The following is a 20,523-nucleotide window of genomic DNA, read 5'->3' as shown; positions in this document are numbered from 1 at the left end:
ATACTACCGAAACTTATACTACTGTGATAGAACTGAGTCCTATTCACTGCACTAGCATCATTGAAATATCACCGAGTGAGATTATTGTGGTCATGTGATTTACTGAATTAAGGTTACTGTCATAGTGTCGAACAAAGTTAACGTCGAGATTGTGTTAACATGGTGACTGAGTTAGAACTTAGCACCGAGACCCTTCTTCTTCTGCCTGTGGTAGTACCGAGATCCTTCTACTATGCGTAATCTGAGCTCCTGAAGCATCCTCCTTGAGATTGCACCAAACCTCTCACTGAGGTGTCACCAAAATTGTCTTGAGCAACTCTTCACATTATAATTGCAACGAAATATGTATAGTGATATCTGATCCGTATTTCTTGTAATGATACCAAGAATTACTCATGTCATATCCGAGCTTGATCCCCTTTGTTAGAGCACTGAAACTGACTCACTGAGACTGCTTCAAAGATGGATGAGTTACTATACCGAGATCCTGTCACTGTAGTATCACCTAAGCCATTACTGAAATACATAGTGAAGTTATATCTTTATTGTGTCTTCACTGAAATGTCAATACTGATCCTTCAAGAATGTGTCTTCATCGAAAATGCTACGAATCAATATTGAGAAGATCCGAACTTGTTATATTATTGAAACTGTCTCTCTTGTTTTCACTGTTACTTATATACAGTTTATAGTGAAGTCACTTCTTTGAGTATTCTCAGAAATTATCCGACTTCTTTCTCCTTCATTCTTTGATGTGCTCACTGTAATTTTATTAGCCCAAAACTGCCCTTCTTCAAACTGCTTTGACCATGACCATAGCTCTGATACCATGTTAGAAAATCCATAGGTTGGCAGTTAAAACGATTTTCCCTTATTATGACATTAACTTGTGATGTTTTCATTATTAGTGTTAGATTTCTTAATTATCATTTCTTATCATCAAGATTAATGCCAAAAAACAAAAGAATAGAATACAAGATATAGGCAACGTGCGTGCCTATATCTTGTGTTCTATTCTTTTGTTTTTTGGCATTAATCTTGATGATAAGAAATGATCTGTGTTGCACGGGTACCCGCACCCGGGCATGGGGTTCTCGAACCCGTCCCGGGTTCCCGCACACAAGTACCGGATTTGGGTACGGGTTCTTCCCAGACGAACCCAGAAGAACCGGGTTCTTCAAAAAAAAAAAATTGGGTTCTTTTCCTTTAACGGGTTCTTGGGTTCTTCGGGTGCTTGGGTTCTTGGGTTCTTCAGGTTCTTCGGGTTCTTCGGGTTGGGTTCTTTGGGTTCTTCGGGTTGGGTTCTTTGGGTTCTTCGGTTTCTTTGGGTTCTTCATAAAAAAACTATATTAAAAATTTAATTTTCAAATAATTTTTTTTTATTGAAATTTTTAAATAACTTATAGCAAAGGTAAAAGACTTAAAAAACCCTAAATCTTTAAGACTTTAACTCTTTACACAAGCAAATATCTGATAGACTGATACCGTGATACGTGATTATTCTTGGCGGCAGAGCACTACGTCATACCAGAAGAACAAACACCATGATCATTGATTACTGATTTCATTTAACTTTTAAGTTTTTTCCATTTGGTTGAGGCTTGAGCCGTCCCCGTTTACCATTTCCGGCGGCAGTGGGCAGCTTCAGCAGCAGTGGGCAGTGGGCAGCTTCAGCAGCAGTGGACAGAGCAGCTTCAACGACAGTGGTATTTACAAGTTTTCGTTTTCAATTTTATTATTCCATGAAAAAGTTTCACAAGACCCGCGTGTGAAAAATATAGGTGCATTATAATTTATATTGCACATTTGAACAGTGAACACCCACATGGGCTCAACTACATTAAGCTGCATTACACTTTCATTGTAAGTGGATTGCAATTGCCCACTAGTAGTCACTACTGCAATATCCCTAATGCCATAGGTGTTCGTGATTACTTAAAACCAAAAATCCAGGCCTGTAGACCCGTGTTCTTTGTTCCAACGATGAGCTTTGTGGAACGGAACGTAGCCACCATCTAATTTGTAAGGCTCCTTGGAGCATATTAGCAAGTTTAATTGCAATGTTTTCCATCGACATGTAACATTGAGCTGGCAAAACATATAATAAATAATTCCCTTCTCTATACAGATGGACATTCAATTGTAACAACTCAATCTAAAAGCTAAATATGTCACTTATGTCAAGAACATAGAATATATGGCATCGAAACCAGAACTGGAAAAGAGACTTCTTACTCTGTAATTTGAGCCTGCAGATTCTTGTAAATCAATTTGGAATGAAACATTCATTCCCAAGCCAAATAACCATCAAAGTATAAACTGTAAATGCACACATACAGGTTCAGACATTTTCGGTCAAATAGAAAGTAGGATTGAGACCAGCCATAAGCTGTAATCAGCTGATGCTGTTAAATGGCGAAGGGTTATTTTGGACAATGGCTAAATTAAGTATCAAAATCTGCCAATTTCTCACAGCATTCTCAAAGTTTTCTTGTTTAAAGTTGAAAAAATATACAAATTCAAATTTCATATATATTATTAATTATAAATTTATAATTTATAAAATATAATTATTAAAATTTAATATTATTATATTACCCGACAAACCCATGCACCCTGTTTCAAAAAATGCCGTCCCCGTCCCCGCACCCACATTTCCTGGCAACATAGGAAATGATAATTAAGAAATCTAACACTAATAATGAAAACATCACAAGTTAATGTCATAATAAGGGAAAATCGTTTTAACTGCCAACCTATGGATTTTCCAACAGGTGATTCATTCTATGGTTCATAGATCTTCCCTACAGATCACACAATGAAAATTCGGTCATGATCTATGTCTATGGCAACGACTCTATCTTGCATATTAAATACTCTATCTCATATACTAGTGACTATGTCTCTCTTTATAGTGGTGTTGCTACATACAATGGCTCGCATGACAAACATATAGTGGCTGAACAATTGATGAATATCTTATAGGAGAAGAATTTGGTTGGGTTTCCCCCCTTGAAGGGCTTTGCCTTGGTCTTTGACCTAAATCCTGGTGTCTCTTTTGTGTATGCTTTTTTGTTGTTGTTGTTGCATTGTTGACATTTATTGTTCTCTCTACATAATTGCTAATGATGTTATGATGTTATGGGGTGTATGTAATGTGTAAATGATGAAAAAGTTTGAAATTGCAATTATCTACAACAAAGAACAAGCAAACCCTAAAAATTAACGTTTCCCATACTCCTTTATGTGGGGTAGACTTTTCTTCACCAACCACTTTATCCATTCATATTTGGCTCTATATGTCAAGTTGCAGGTGAATTTCATGTATGGCACATGATGGAAAGAATGGGAGTACTTAATTATACACTCGATAAGAGAGAATTTGTTTCCCATGGACCACTCTTTCATCTTTGCCTATTGTGGCCTCATATATCCCTTGTTCTTCCCCAGTCATCTTGGACCATTATATATTATATTTTAACTTTAGTTGTTTACATGGTAGAGCGTTAATAATGGTAGCTCTACCACATGGTCAGTAGAATACATATTTACAACATCTAAATGTACAAAACATATTTAGAACATTTACATTTTAGGGTCATTTATTTAATCTGACATGGCTCTACACGATCATAATAACAACACATTTACAATGTGTAACCTAATCTAATCCAATACCTTCCAAGCATCAAAATTGGGGAATTTCAATAGTCCCTTGGTCCTATTATGGCCTTCAACTTGGAGTATTATATGTAGTTTGGAGGCGTCCTTGTCATACACCACAAGTGTATTCATCACCACTTGTCTCATGGCCTTAGGTTCTCTCTTGGGCAACTCAAGTTAGGGTCTTATCAATGTTGGATTGAGTTTGAGCATTGTATCTCATGTCCAAACAGGGTTTGTCAACTATGTCATTTATGATGGTGGAATCTCAAGAACATTTCATTTTTAGATGCCCCATCTACTATGAGATTAGGGTGAGATATCATTGCCTTTTTCGTGGTTCAAGGAGATCCCTAACCGCTTTCATCTTGTGTCTTGACTGGAGGTGTCTAGCTCTTTGCATGTGTGAGGCAATGACTCTTAGATGAAAGACTTTGCCACTTCTTCCAAAACTCACCCCATTGTATTGATTACCTCCCTTTTAGTCGATGTTAGCACTTAGTGACGTGAAGCAACATGTAGATATTTTGGTGGGTGGCATAGTAGATTGCAGGTTAGTGAGATCAAGTACAATGTCTTGCTCCAAAGTTGAGTAATTCTTTCCCATAAGAACTAGGTGTACTTGCTTTTTATATAGGATTGACAATCCAACCTTGGCTAGTGCTGCATCACGAGATTCTTTTCTTTAGCCTCAAGTGCTAGGAGAAGGTTTTCTTGCATTTCCTAGATGCCTCTCAGGATCATCCAATCAAGTCCTCTTAGCCCTAGCCACTCCCTAGACGATGTCATTAGACAATGTATTGATCCTTTTGAATGCTTGATTGAAGATTCCTTGGCAGAGACTTTGTCATCCTTGCCCTCTTCCTCTTCTTGTTTTATGGACTTATAGTTGATCTCTTGCACTCTGTCCTCTTTCTTCTTGTTTTATGTGATGTTTAGTTCGTGTTTTCTGTTGGAAATTTTGGTAGCCATGGTCGGTATTTTCATCAAAAGAAAAAAGGAAAAATTAAATTTGAATTTAATGACTCGATAAATGTCAAGTCGGCCTCCTTGATCAAGTAGGTCCCAAGTCGGCTAGGCCCGTTTGAGGCATCTATTCGACCCCCTTTGGAGACTATAAATATGAAACTTCTCCTTCTCACTTTGACACATCAAATGATCCAAGAATTCTCTGTTCCAGCAAAGGATAAATAAAGAAGAGTGCGAAAATCTGTGGAAGGAGGAGAGTATGGGCACCCATGAGAGGTCATTTCTCTGGTTATCTGTTATTTTTGATGTTTATTTCTGGAATCTGGATGAATTGATGAACATTGAACTCTCTCATAAGGAAAGATTTCTGGGTTTCCCTTCTTGTGGGTTTTGCCATCGCCTCACGCCTGATTTTCTGTGTCTGTTGTCTCATTGTCTTATTGTTATTTTTAATGCTCTACTGTGATTAATAGTTGAAATTTTCTTATGTATAACTGCTTAATGATATTGAATGCTATATGGAACTAATGCTAATTTATCATTGGAAGTAGTTATCTGATATCATTGAAGAAAATTGTTCTAGCTTGTTTGTACTAGAAATATCAACATTTTCTTGTTTTATGTTGATGTATTATGTTTTATGTTTTCAGGGTTGCTTAGGGTACCCATAGATATTGATATCACTGATAATCTTATATCAACTATACAGATTGTATAACTATCAATATTCCATTACCTTTCTAGTTGCAAAAATTAAAAATGTGATCTTATAGATTAAAATAGTAACTCAGTGGTCTTTGAAAAAATTGGCACTTTCTTCCTTATTTACCAGTAATTTGCTTGCAACAATTCCTCTTTATATTTATTCAACCTTCTGGCATGTGATTTTTTTTTTCACTTTCTAAGTTTCTAGAGTATGGATTCTGGATGTTGACCCCTCAAAGTCATTTCTTAGTTCTTGTATTCCCATATTCTATAACAGTTACCCTTCTTTCATTATACTTGGAGCACTTCCTTCATGTTTTAAATTACTTATGTGTTTCCTTCATTCAGAAACTTTTCATTCGAGCTTGACTCTAAAAAGTAAACTTACATTATCTGAAGTGGAATTTTTATTTACTCACAGATCATGAATGTTTCCTGCCAATTTTAGCCTCATGTTCCTGACTCACCACATGCAATTATGAGAGTATCTTTTGATTGTGAGCAAAATAATTGCTCAGGGATCCTACTTATTTCATTCGAGTCATGCTTATTATTCACTAGCTCATTTGTGTTTGAGCTGTGGCTGCTGTTGGTTCTGTTATCCCTTTTTGTTATTTTTGTCAGTCCTAGTTACAGCTAACTTTTAAACACCATTTGCAGCTTACCTTTTTGATCTATCTCATATCATCGTTAAATTGTTACTGGATATTTGTTTGAAATTTGAAAGGCTTACTGCAATTCTCCATGTTTAAATTCAGTACCATAATATCTATTTTGGATACCTGAAAGATGAGAGAATACTCATTATTTACCATAGAATCCACCAGATGCTTTTGGAGAGTATGTTCTCTGCATTTGTGATTGGTTTGTTTACTTTAAATGCAGAGTTGTAGACCAAAAATGTTATGTTCTTGGCTGTTTGAAAGTCATCTTTACCTTAAGAGCATCTATAAAGAACTCGGTTCTGTTTCTCTAAAATGGAACATGGTTAATTTCAATAGGATATTTTCTAAATGCTTATGGAGATTGTCAGTTTTCTTTCGATGAAAATTCCAATACTTTGTCTAGACTGGTGCAGCATAAACATTTAATTGGAAAATAATAGGTGTAGGTTGTCTGTGGTGTAAAAGATTACGTTTCTGGAGATGTGTTTGGAAAACCACTGGCAACTTTAGATCCGTCCTTTGTATGCAGTGTTCATTCTTGGTGCCTTGGAAACTGTTTTCTTCAAATGCCCCAAAACTTGTCTGATCCAGTAACCATGGTTTCAGGGGACATCTTATGAGAACATGACAGTTATTGTTCAGAATTATGTTGAAAGCCTAGCAAACAAGTACCCTTATTGGAATCGGACATTGGGAGCTGATCACTTTTTTGTTACTTGCCATGATGTTGGGGTAAGGGCAACTGAAGGCCTTCCATTTCTTGTGAAGAATGCTATCAGAGTTGTTTGCTCACCAAGCTATGATGTTGGATATATTCCACATAAGGATGTTGCGCTTCCTCAAGTCCTGCAGCCCTTTGCCTTACCAGGTGGAGGAAATGACATACAGAACAGGTGTGGACACTCTAAACCTTTAATACATTTATGAAAAATTCAAATATTTTCTCAGGGGCACTTTTCACTGGATCTGGATAGAATAATTATCAAGTACCTTTTTAAAAGAGTGGAAATCCCTTTGAACAGTGTCCTTAGGGCAACATCTTTCATTATGCACAAACTCATGCTAGAAATTTGGAACCAGGGCAAGATTCATATAGTTTTCCATAACATGTGCATCTTCTATATTCTTTTAAGTTCTGCATTTGTGCTAGGCAGGCTAATAAAATTTATACCAGCAAGAGTACAAAGTTGATGCAGTCAGTGGAGAAAATGCTCTCTTAGAAGTAAGCTACGTAAAATGTCTCATGGCAACTCATTTATTTATAATATAGTTGAAATACTGGCATTGGGGTAAGCTATTGACTAAGAGTACCAGTCACCAATTGACCTGACAACTTTTACACCACACATTTATTCAAACAATCACCAAATGACATGACAACTTTGCTGGCACCCATAACATAAACTATATCTTAAGATCTGCTGCCAAGAGAGTTGTCTCTAGAATATCATACACCTTGTCCTCTCTAATGTATCTTCGAAGAACTTAATCTGGCCCTAGCTTGAACATTTAGCCTTTTATCCATGTATATGGTGCACTTTTCCAAATTGGAGTGCTGTTTTCTCTAGATGAGAAATGCTAAAGCAGCTTGTTAGCCACTAGTTGTTAATTTTCAGTGTTCTATGCTTTAACACAATCACTTATTACAATTTATTCTTCAACTAGCAACCACTTTATCCAATATAAATTCAATCTTCCAGCAACAATAACCAATTGTAGATAGAACAGTAAACCAAATGCAATAGAAGACAGCCAAGAACAATAGAGACAAGATTTTGGTCAAAGACAAGGGAAAAAGCCCACAAGGGGGAAAACCTTTTCCAAATCCTTCTTCTATTAGATTGTCATCAAATGTTCAGCAGAGATATAGTGTCCAAGTACATCAACAATGAGTCAAAGTCAAACCTTTGACCAACCAATATCCAATCAAAGATGAGCCCAAAAGTCAAATCTGGTCAACAAGTCAAATCTGCAAATTCTGTGAAAGTCAACAGCAGTCAACACTGCCCTAACCAGTCAATAGTCTACGGTTAAAGTTCTCCACAGAATTTGGTCAAAGCAGCAGCAAACTTGGCCTTCTAAGCTTGGTCAAACCAGTCAAAACAGTCAACAAATCTCCCACAGAATTTGGTGAAAGCCAAAGTGTTGACCTGCAGAAACCCGAGCCCAGAATCTGAAGTCAACGCTGGTCAAAATACTCAGAAAATCTCGTTCAAATCAGCAGTCAACTCAGCCTCCCAAACAGCCCAAGAATTCAGTCAACCCAAGTCAAATCCAAGTCAAAGGCTGGTCAAACAGATCCAAAACGGAATTCAACGCTGGTCAACAAATTCTCCTTCTCTCTCCTTCCCATGTGTAGCCTTGGACCTGCAATTTCAGAGGTATATGAACCAATCAAGAGAAGAATGTGATGTGTGTTGATGTCTCCAAGTCATGTGACATGCGATGTATTTATGTGTCCTAGGAGGTCGAATTTCCTTGCCCAGGTTGACTTGAACTTTTGTTCACATGTGTGTTTCACATTAAGAAACAATATTTTTCCTTGTGCAAATTAAATTCTTTCAAGGGCTAGTAGGGCCTCCAGAGGATGAGGAAGGCTTCCCAAAGGAGGTAATTTCTCCCTGAGCTGCCAAATTTCAACACTAGTGTCAATACCAAGACTGCAAATAGATGCTAATTTGGAAAAGAGTTGTCCAAGGGTTCATTTGCTTTATCATTAGTGATCCTTGAAAGGAAATTTTCAACCACATTCTTGTGACCAGGTTTATCAAGTATAGTAATATCAAGCTTTTGAAGAAGCAAAAGCTAATGAATGATTCTACCATTAATAACTGGTTTATTCATTCAATACTTAATAGCTAAATGATCTGTATGCACAAATCTAGGATACCTAGTGATGTTATGTTACATCTGCTAGGAACTCTTTCTTATCAACAATATAGTTCAACTTTGCATTGGCAAGATTTTTGCTGATATAATAAATTGCATGCATTGCGACATTTTCTTTTTCTCCCAGCAGGGCACCCAAACTTTCATTAGAAGCATCAAAATAGATATGAAATGGTAAATTCCTATGTTGCACTTGTTAGTTTTTGGTAGCATTGGAAGTGCTCCCTTTTGCCAGTTTCTGTCACTCATGGATATTACCAGAATCGTAGTCCTTTGACTTGTCAAAAGTTTTCTTAAATTGGATTTGGTCATTGGATATACTCTTACGCCTTTTTTAACAATTGCCAAGGCCTTCTATGAAAGTTTCCTAAATTGGATTTGGTCATTGGATATACTCTTACGCCTTTTTTAACAATTGCCAAGGCCGCCTATGAAATTTCTCAAGGCGTCTCACACAATTTAGAAACTTGAAAGGGAAGACTTGTTCAAGTTGAGAAATAGACGAATTCACATCTCATAAGACAATACTGATATGATCGATGTTCATAATTGAGACTTAAAACTGATGAATGCTGTATACTACATGTTGAAGATGATGACATGAGGGCTGCTATGACCACTCAAGAATTGCCTACTGTAGCATCATGGCCACTGTTGTCTTGTTCTATTTTCCTCTTCTACTTCTATTAACTTTTGGGAATATGCTGATACTTCTTATGATTTGATAGCTATAAATGTCAGTTTCCTTGATATCAATTTTGGTGTCATATTCAGGACTGTCCTTGGCTTTTGGGCTGGACATCGAAATTCTCGGATCAGAGTCATTCTGGCTCGTTTATGGGAGAATGATACCGAACTTGCTGTTAGCAATAATCGTATTAGTAGGGCAATTGGAGAGCTCGTTTATCAGAAACAATTCTACATTACTAAATTTTGTATCTGTCCCGGTGGTTCTCAAGTCAACAGTGCACGCATTACTGATTCAATCCATTATGGATGTGTACCTGGTAATTATTCATTTTCTGTGGCTCTTTTATTTAAACACAATCAATACGAATCCAGTATTCCAGGAATTCAGGTCTTTACTTTGTTGCTATTTTTGAAATTCAATTTGTTAGTTGAAACTTGAAACTACAGTTTATTCAGTCGTATGCATTCACTAAATATTAGAAGATTATGATACGTATTTGTTTAACGGTTAAGGACATCATACTTTTAAAGACTCCCTTTGTTTAGTATAGCATGCTTAGTCACATTGTTAAGGTGGTTTTGTTTAGATGGATCGATAGATAGAGAAGGAAAGACATTTTGGTATCTTTGATGTCCCCGTTACCACATTGAAGTAACGGACGTCAATCTAGTATTATAATGGCATGCGTCAGGATGTAATTCAATCTGAGATGAGATTATTCTACTAGCTCATTAGAAAGAAATCTGCTGGACTGATTGTTTCTTACATGTGCTGTCAGTCAGTTAAATATTCTGCTGTAGTTCATATAGGGGAAATCTGCTTGACCAATCTGATCTTACATGTCCTCTCCCCTGATTCACAATTGTAATTTGTCGCTCTTGAGAAAGCATGCACAATTCCCTCTATTACTTCAACGGGCATTTTTGTCTATGTTTTTACTTTCTTCATAGTGACAAAAATTCCCAAAATTATGGCCCAACAACTATAAATACTATCATTTTTTCTATCTTTTTTATGAGTGCAATATTTACACTAGAGTCATAATAATTTACCTACTGTTCATGAAATACACAACAGATTGTTTGACGATTGAGTCAGTTTGTGTTCATCAGTTCTTCAATTAGTGATTTTAAACATCCTTGGTTCGTTAGGTGTAATTGTGCCCAAACAGTTGTTTAATTTGAAAGTATATGCATTTGAAAAATATGGATTTTCAGAAAACGAAGACTCGGAATATTGTCACTATTGTTTAGTTCTTATGACATTTTTTTGGATTTATGAATTAAAAATGCAGGTCTTGTTGAAAAGGCCAATTTCCATAGGTGGTCCAGTTTCTAGTGATACATTTGTTGGAGAGGGTTACATAGGGACATGCTCCTCCTGGCAGAGGGTGCATCCCCCATGCCCTGTGTATCATGAGGAGCATGAGGATACTACAAGGACAATATGTATCATTACAGGGCCAGAGTTAAATTCCAGGATCAAAGTTTCTTCCTATAAATGCAGAAACCAAAGTTGGTTAAAGAAGGACTGAAACTCTTATTCTTGAGGATCAGTATTGGAAGAAGATTACTTCAACTGAAAGGCTGACTTGATGGATGGAGAGAGGTTTAGGTCAAGAGTCTTGGTTGCCTCACTGTGATCTGAATCTACTGAAGGAAGAGTCCTTGACTGGGTTTTCCCCTACCTAAGGGTTTTGCCCTGCCTGAGTGCCTACATCCCGTGTCCCTTGTGATTTTTATTGTTTGGCATTTATCTTGATGAAAAGAAAAATATAAATAAGTAAAAGAACTAACAAGCATATAAAAATATTCACAAGTAAATGTCCAGATCTAAGAGAAATATAGTGCCTCAGATTTCTCAACATGGATAAGGCCAGGTACAAGCCCTAGGCGACTTTGACAGCATAGATATTCGCCTCATAGTGTTGCAGCTTATTAGCCAAAGAGTCTCTATAAGATGTATCTCTTGAAAAGAACAATTAGTTGAAAATAAAATTGCTGCTTTAATATTAGATATTGGATTGATATTTCTAATATTCTCTTTATACAAGAAGGGTAGATTTTGTTATAGTTAGGGGTATATGGAAAACTAACATATTTTGATAGTATATATAAGTTTATAACTGTCTAAACTGATTCCTTGGTATCTACTCTATACATGTAAGCTGGGATAGTGGGCGCTCTCTTGGGATTATTTCACGCTGGAAATGTCAACTTTCACATCTTCCTGTCTGTGGATTTAGAACCACTGTTGCAAAATTTTCTGATTTTTCCTGATATTCTGATAAGTTTGTTTCCTGGCCCTTCGCAATATATCCCTGAAACAATATTTGCAACATTATTCAGAATGTCCTGATTGCAGGCAAAGCTATGATTGCATGTACTTTATCATCAACTTTTGATTGGAATATGCAACTTGTGATTTAATTATCTGGATGTAATCTTCAGGTACAATTATCTGACGTATCCAAAAACTGGAAACAAATTGTCAAAATATTGTAGCAACCACCCTATAAACATGTCTATCAAAACGTAGAAAATTAAGAAACTAGGATCTCTCTTATGAGAACCATCTTCTCATGCTATCCTCACCTTGGGTGTAGTAGTATAGACTAACCTATCTATAAACTTGTACAAGAGGTTGACTCTGTATACTGAGCACAATGAATTAAAACTCAAAGTCAATTTAAACTTTAAGAAGAATGAAGACCAGCCTATTCTTTTTCCTGTTTCATTTTAGATGCTTCAGATTCCTGTCATTTAGAATGAATGGGATTTAATGGCACGGTGGCTTACTTCTATAAATGTTATATAATCCTTATGACGCTTTGCAATTATATGCAATACGATATGGGCTTTTATTGACTAGGATGTTTTGGTATAACTTCACAGTTATCCTGTCTGATTACTATGATCTGCCTTTCAATGATGTCCTCGATTGGAGAAAGTTTGCGCTTGTGCTAAGGGAGCGTGATGTCTATCATCTGAAGGATATCCTGAAGTCCATCACCATGGAGCAGTTCACAGCATTGCATACTGGACTGGTTCAGGTATCTCACTTATGGGAAAATATTTATAGATTAAGATGTCTGTTTTTTACGCTTTTGTAGAAATAGGTGTAGAACTTGTATGGTGTTCTGTTCTGTTTGTTGTTATATTGTTGAGTAATTGAGCTTTACATCATTCTGTGCTATTTAGACCTGCCCTTACCTTAAATAACTAAAACCATTACTGTTTTCCTTCTACAGTTCACCATGTCTAGTGTATAGATGAAGTCCCCCTTTTCACACATGTTTCAAGTGTCTATGTTGATTTTTGACTCTTTTCAATTCCATAAACAGTGAACTCTCTTCCTTGCAAATGCAAGAATGCAATTTATTTGGATTTTTTGCTTTGACTCATTCCAATTCCACAAACGATGAACTCTCTTCTTAGCAAATGCAAAAATGCAATTTATGTGGATTTTTTTGTTTTTAGTAGGGATAGTTGAAGGGATTATTTTGAATGCTTTAAACTTCATTGTTTGTGTGTAGAATGAGGATCGGAAAAATATTGTTTTTTGTCCCAAATCCAGCAAAACCAAAAAAGGTATCTGAAATGCAAAGTAGGTTTGGACCCTAATAGATTGTAATGTTTTAGTATTTTGAAGGGTTAGGGGGCGGGAAGGTGTTGCGGGTGCTACATCACTATAAATGTTCATGAAATGTAGCCTTAGCATACTGGGAAAAACAGGTTATATAATATTACAAAATACATGAACTCCATTGTAAAGATCTAAGTCATGACGTGATTTTTAGGCCTGATAATCTTTTATCTTGAAGACAGCAAGCCAAGAAACTCTCTTTCCTCTTCATATAGGGAGATGCATTGCATTTTGGCCTTTTAAATCATGATAGCTCTATAGAGATAGAGAATCTGGCATGTCCCTTTTCCGAGTGATCATTGTAGGGGAAATTATTGATTTAATTAGATTAAAATGTGGTCAGGAGAACAAGGGGGAAATTTATAAAGTCACATTATTATGTATTTACTTGCCCATGATATTGGCGCCCATGGATCACTTGACCATGATATTGGCACCCATGGAGTATGTTGAGATTTGTAGCTTGGGAGGTACTCTAAGCCCTATGGTTCGGGATTTTGGAGGAATGAGCTCCACAGTGGTTTGTGGGCTTAGAACTCAAGGTGGGGGTTTTGTACCCAAGGAAGTTGGGCCAAAACCATGTTGACTTTTGTTGGTTTGACCCTTGGAGATGAAAGAGGACCTTAGAGAAGCAAGGGGAAACTTCAAGCACCAAGATCGGAGGTCTACAAAGCGAGATATGAATTTTTATATGTTTAAGTGGGTAAAATTGTCAACAAGTTCAGGTCGGCTTGTCATCAGAGGTGCCATTTGGAGGGCTGTTCGATCACCCTAAGAAAACATATAAATAAGGCTTATGTGAGACCTCATTAGCACATCCAAGAAGCATCAAATTATAAGATAAGACGTCTAAAATTGGCCGCAACTCTGGAGCATCTCAAGTGAAGGGAAGAAGGACTGGTTTTGTCTCTTTTTGTGATTGTCTTGAGGGCCGTAGAGACTAGGCTGTAGAGACTAGGTGCAGGGCCGAGTAGGTGGAGGACAAATCTGGGCTGCTGGTGCATGGTTTTAGGGTGGATCTTCTCTTTGATTTATAGGCCGAGCCCTGTTGGCTGATTCTAGAAAGGATGAGCCCTGTACAATGGCTAGGAAGGGTGTCGTGAGGCCTAAATCAAGGCTGGAACCTCTCTTGGAAGGCAACGTATGGGAGCAGAATAAAAGGTGAGGGAGGCCGCAAATTTTGAGAGGACTGTTGGAACAGAAAAGGAGGGACAAGTGTGTTTGTTGGATGCCCTGACCAGTTGGTGGAGCTACAACAATGTGCACATGGTTTGGAGGTATGTATTTGATGTCTTATGGTTTTTTGGATGCTAGAGGATAGAAGGTCCAGGTTGGACAGATTGTTGTTGGGCATCTTAAGGTTGTTGGAGGGCAACAAGTAGGTGCTCAAGGGAGCCCTAAGTGCAGTCTTTTGAAGGAAAAAGAGGATTTCTAGGAGAGGTAGATTGGTGGAAGGCTTAGTGACTGATCTTTGAAGGACTAAAGGAGGAGGTCAAAGGGATCTGTTGACTGGTCCAAGTGTTGAAGAATGTAACTAGCTTCGGTCTTCATAATTGTACTTGTCAAAAGAAAATTTATTATTCAATAAAATGACTTATTAAAGCATGGGTTTCATGCTTGGGTCAATGTTATCTAGGTAGCCCCCATAGAGGGTTTCTAGGTTTTTTCTTGACTCATTAGAGTCATTGTCATTATTATTAGACCCTTCTTGGGCTTTTGTATCATGTAAAAAGAATTACTTTTGAGTCAAAAAGATAATTTGCCCCCTCCACACCAAGTCAGCCTTGCCCTCAACAAGTCGGCCTGGATTAGGGCAATTCGAACTCACAAGAAGCCCATATATTGAGCAACTCGACTTCATCTGGAGAGCATCATCATCAAGTTCGATCTCTAAGAAGAAGTAACTGGAAAAGAGTGCGAAGTTGTTGGAGAAGAAGGGGAGAAGCCGGGATGAAGAAAAATAGAGTTTTTGGGCTACTTTTCTCTCACATGTTAGAAGATATTGGGCTGAAGCTGGGTCTGAAATTTTGTTTCCTTTGCAGGGTCGAAGTACTGAAGCCTGGGGGCCAAATTCTATTGTTGGGGCCAAAATTCTGATCTAAAGCTGCACCTTAAGCATTGACACTTGGAAGGATGAGAAAAGTACATCTACAAGGAGGAAGGGATGACTTAGTGGTTGGAGGAGGTCGTTGTCTAGGTCTAGAAGTCTGAAAGTGTCTAATCTTGATTTGATTCTATTGAAGGAAGAGTTCTTGATTGGGTTTTCCCCTTATAGGGGTTTTGCCTTGGCTGTGCGACTACATCTTGTGTCTCTTGTTCTTGTGATCGTCATGCACACATAATTTGGTAATTGCTTGATGAAAGATAAACTAAATAAGAAGTAAAAGAAGCCAACATAATTCACAAGTAATTATCAAGAAAGAGGAATCAAACCCTAAATCCTACTAGCATTGATTTCTTAACATGGTTTCAGATCTAAGGTCAAAGAAGGTTGAAGATCACTTTGTTGGCATGTACTTGAAGAAAGGAAAAGCAGTTTTGGAAGAAAAGGTTACTCCCTATTGGAAAATGTAGCTAGGTTCGGTTTTCATTAATGTATTTAAGTCATCATGTAATGTACTTGTCAAAAGAACAAAGAGTTATTATTATTATTATTATGACTTATTAAAGCATGGGTTTCATGCTTGGGTCATCATGTTTTAAGTCAAAGTCCCCATTGAGGACTACTAGGATTTATTCTGAGTTAATAGAGTCATTATACTTTTAAAGAGACCCTTCTTGGGCTTTTGATTCATGTAAAAAGGTTAAGTATTGAGTCAAAAATTAATTATGTTGTCTCCACACCAAGTCGGCCTCAAAGAGTGCTATTCGACCTCACCAAAGGACTATAAATGAAGTGGTTCAAATTCCATTTGAAGCACTCTCTCACAAGCTAGTTCGATATCTCTTGAAGCTGGAAAAAGTGCAAAATAGAGGAATGAAGAAAAGGAAGTGTGAGTTTGGTCTAGGAGAAGGAAGGGAAGAAGATTGAAGTTTTGGTGCATCTATCTCCCTCTCTCGTGCCTTGGTTTGGAAGATCGAAGTTCTCTTGTTGGTGTTGTTGCCAGTCGCTGTGTGTTGCTGCTGCCAGATCAAAGTATAGGTTGAAGTTGCTGGTGCTGGGTAGTGCTGCCTCAGGAGGTTATATTGGGCCAAGATCGAAGTTCCTATGTGAAAATTGAAGTCTCCAAAGCAAGGTCGAACTTGCTGGGTTGAAGAAAGTGTTGCTGCTGATGTTGGCAGGTAAAGTAGGATCATCTGCAAGAGAGGAGGAAGGCTGACTTCGTGTGGAGGAAAGTTTGTGTCAAGGTCTAGAGTCTTGGAATATCTTCGGAAAACTATTGAAGGAAGAATTATCGACTGGGTTTTCCCCTAGAGAGGAGTTTTGCCCTGGTTGTGAGACTATATCTGGTGTCCATTGTCTTATATGCTTTTGCTTTGGTAATTGCTTGATGAACTAAAGGAAAGAAGATATAAAGAAACCTAATAAGAAGTCAATTATCAAGTATAAGAAAATCTTTCCGCCTTTTTGATTTTCTAACATGGTTTCAGAGCTTTGGTGAAGAAAGAAGGAAAAGGTAGTCTCAAGCACTTGATCAAGGAATCATTCAAAAGGATTATTCAAGGGGAGCAGTCTACTATCTTCAAAGACAATGTCTAACACAATCAAGGGAGAGAACAAACTTGAAAGAGCCTCAAACTACATGTCTTGGAAGAACAGGATTGACCTCATCCTTAAAAAGAATAAGGTTCTAGACTTGGTCAAAGGAAAAGTAAAGAAGCCTACAGATGACTCTAGTGATGCTGATAAAGTGAAGTTTAGAGAATTAGAATTAGTTGCCATGACCCTAATGGTAGAAGGAATAAAGGAAAACCTTGTCCCATTTATAGCCAACATTAATCATGCTCAAGAAATGTATTAGGCCCTGTCAAAGTTATTCACTATTAAGAACATTGGTCAAGTAGCAAGCTTGAAGAATGAGCTAAAGACCACAAAGATGACTAAAGAAGATACAACGACCTCCTTATTTGTGAAGATAGCAAGAATTAGAGATGATCTTTTGGCCATTGATGAAATTGTTCCAGACAAAGAACTCGTGATCACTGCTCTATTAGGATTGCCACCTACTTGGGGTGCATGTGCTTCAAGGCTTAACAATTGGAAAGAAGCTCCCACTTTTGAAGAGCTATGGACTGCCTGCAGTCAAGAAGAATCAAGGAACTCACTAGTTGCCAATACTGAAGGAGTTTCAAATGCCTACACTGCTCAACACAAAGGAAAGAAATCGAAAGGACCAAGGAAGAAAGTAGACATGTCCAAGGTAGAATGCTATCAATGTCATAAGAAGGGTCACTAGAAGAGTCACTGTCCCGACAATCCAAATAATAAGGAGAGAGATAGAGATGATGCTAACATTGTTGAAGAAGAAGATCCGAAGAAAGCCAAACCCGAATTTATAGGTATCCCTCAAAAGCTTTGGAGGGAGCCCCCAACATCTCCCAAAGATAAGTATCTCATTTCCTTTCAATTTTTGGTTTCGTGTACTTATTTAATTTTGATTATATTAAATACTAATCACCATTCTCACTCTATTTTCTTGATTAGGAAAACATCTGCTATATCCTCAAGGAGTATGGAAGAGAGCCACCCAAGATAAGGTTTGTCAAGAAAAAAAGGTATGCCTTAAACTACAAAACATTGATTTCTTTAAATGTTTATTCATTTGACAATCTATTACTAAGATTGTTATTTCTAGCTATATTGAATCATAATGATTCTTATTTTGGGTGATTCATCACTTGATAAATCTACCCCACTCATTCTTAACTAATTTTATAGAACCCTAGATAGGTTCCCTAGAAAACCCTAACCTAAGGGTATGCTAGTGTGAATGTTTGAAACCCTGAACTGCTTATGGTTATTGAGAAATGCTATTTCAAGTTTTTATTGATATTGTCATGCTTGGGATTTTGGTATGATCAGGAAAACCTAACTTGTTAGGGTTGAATAATAAAGTCTAAAATCTCTAACCTTTGAAGTATTGGTAATTTTGCGTTTGCTATGTTCTTATATTGAAACCCTAACTCATTAGGGTTTGGTGGAATGTGTAAGCAGGACCCTTGTAATGTCTTAGAAATGATTTCCTTGGAATGTGTGTTGTCCGATCAAACCCTAGTTTAATCAAGTTTGTTGTATGTCTAACTCCTATTGATGTTTCTGGGGTTGGGTTTGACTAACACATGATATGAAATGCCTATGCATAATGTCCTAGATGTATGAGTTAACCTGTTTATTGGTGATTATGAATCCTAGGGTTTGGAACTAAGCCCTAGTCAAAGTTTGTTTCTCTAGGATGATAGTATTTGTGAAATTCTAGGGTCTTGGAGTTAAGCCTTAGTAGAAGTGAAAATCTCCAATGTATGATGACAGTGTGATAGTTTGAGATTTGTGTAAGATTGTTGAAAACCGAGTTTTAGCGATGATTGATGTTTGATTGAAAAATCTAGGGTTTGCAACTAACCCTAGTGGAAGTTGTTCATGTCGATGACTAAGCCGTGATTGGTTTTGATTGATTAATTCTCTTGTATGAAATCTAGGATTTGCATGAAACCCTAATGGGAAGTCTAACATATGAATTCTGAAAGTTGTTAGATGCCTTGCAGATCTATATTTGCTTGAATTGTTTCTAGGTTTTGCTATATGTTGTAGTAGGGTATGTCATACCTTTGGAAGAAACATTGAAACCCTAGATGTAATGAAAGTTGTTATGAACTAGTCTAGGGTTTATGACAAAGTCCCTAGCAAGATGTTGAAGAATATGTGTCTCTGGTTTGGGTATCTGATATATATAAGGTTGAAATGCTTTCGTAATTTTGATATGGCTAGCTTCATGCTTTTATAGATTTGGTTGTACTTGCTATCTAAGTTGTGTAGGTACACAATCTTCAATATGGTGAAGATGTTCGTTGATAAGCATGATGTGAATAGTGATGGCAATGATAACTCTGATGAAATGGTTGGAAGCCACAAAAGATTCTCCGATGTCGAAGTAAAGAAGTTGATCTCCCTGGGTTAAGAGGGAACCTGAATAAGAAAGATCTCCCTGAGATTAAAAGGGAGCGTGGATAAAGGGAAGCTACCTGGTTGAGAGGGAGGGCATAACATAGTTTTGATTGGAGAATGTTTTTGAAGATATGTTACTGTATATGAAGTAGGAAAAGAAAGTGTATGATTGAGGAATTTTCTGTCAAAGATTCAGTTGATAGCCCTACTATGTTGAGAAGCAACATCAATTGTCTGGAAGACCTCGAAGGTTTGTGTTTGATTATGTACATGTGAAAGTCTATTATTGATTGGGGTTGTGTTTGTACACGTGAATCTCTCGAAGGTTTTGATAGCATGCTGATTGGGAGAGATTGGTTATCCTTGATTTGCTGGATCAAAGAGTGTTGAGGCTTTGTGAGTGAAGCATTTCCTGGGAGGACATCTGGCCGACACATTGTGTTGATGTCTAGGTCCCGAAGTTGGAAAAGGTGGTGTTGGTTATAGAGCTCTATTTTTGATACACGCCTGGATCCCATAGTTTTGATTGGAGAATGTTTTTGAAGATATGTTGCTGTATACGAAGTAGGAAAGGAAAGTGTATGATTGAGGAATCTTCTGTCAAATATTCGGTTGATAGCCCTACTATGTTGAGAAGCAACATCAGTTGTCTGGAAGACCTCAGAGATTTGTATTTGATTATGTACATGTGAAAGTATATTATTGATTGGGGTTGTGTTTGTACAGGTGAACCTCTCGAAGGTTTTGATATAATGTTGATTGAGAGAGATGGGTTTTCCTTGATCTGCTGGATCAAGGAGTGTTGAGGCTTTGTGAGTGAAGCATTGCCTGGGAGGACATCTGGCCGACACTTTGTGTTGATGTTTACGTCCCAATGTTGGAAAAGGTGGTGCTGGTTATAGAGCTTTGTTTTTGATACACACTTGGATCCTTGGGTTGATGGTTAGTAAGCCTGATGGTACCTGGAGAGGCTGAAAGCTTGAGTCTATCTTAGTCCCACTTGGATAGATTGCCTTGGTCAGGAATCTATTCCATGGCATTGTGGTGCCTAAAGTTCTTCATGGTTCATATGGTTAAGATATTCCTTGTACTTGTATATAATGAATAGCTCCCTAGTTAAGAGGGGGCGTTGGGAAATGTAACTAGGTTTGGTCTTCATTAATGTTTTTGAGTCATCATGTAATGTACTTTTC

At 37.4% G+C, this 20,523-nt stretch overlaps 1 protein-coding gene across 5 annotated transcripts in view; it reads left to right on the top strand.

Moving 5' to 3' along the window:
• The window catches only part of LOC149258682 (Exostosin family protein), a 229,042-nt gene that overhangs the window by 185,423 nt on the left and 23,096 nt on the right, over positions 1-20,523 (top strand). For 2 of the 5 annotated variants that reach the window (XM_089415753.1, XM_089415745.1), the window contains exons 3-5: positions 6,609-6,895; positions 9,666-9,898; positions 12,477-12,634. In XM_089415753.1, the coding sequence (XP_089271879.1) occupies positions 6,609-6,895; positions 9,666-9,898; positions 12,477-12,634 (678 nt within the window). Of the gene's footprint in view, positions 1-6,608; positions 6,896-9,665; positions 9,899-12,476; positions 12,637-20,523 lie in introns of those variants that run through there. The other 3 variants (XR_016256868.1, XM_089415773.1, XM_089415760.1) reach the window with 3 other exon arrangements.

This window comes from Pinus tabuliformis, chromosome 6 (assembly GCF_031772625.1).
Source record: "Pinus tabuliformis cultivar Carrire ecotype Pingquan chromosome 6, CPIR1, whole genome shotgun sequence".
NCBI lineage: Eukaryota > Viridiplantae > Streptophyta > Pinopsida > Pinales > Pinaceae > Pinus > Pinus tabuliformis.
The sequence above is the reverse complement of the archived record's forward strand: the minus strand, read 5'-3'. Positions and strand labels throughout refer to the sequence as shown.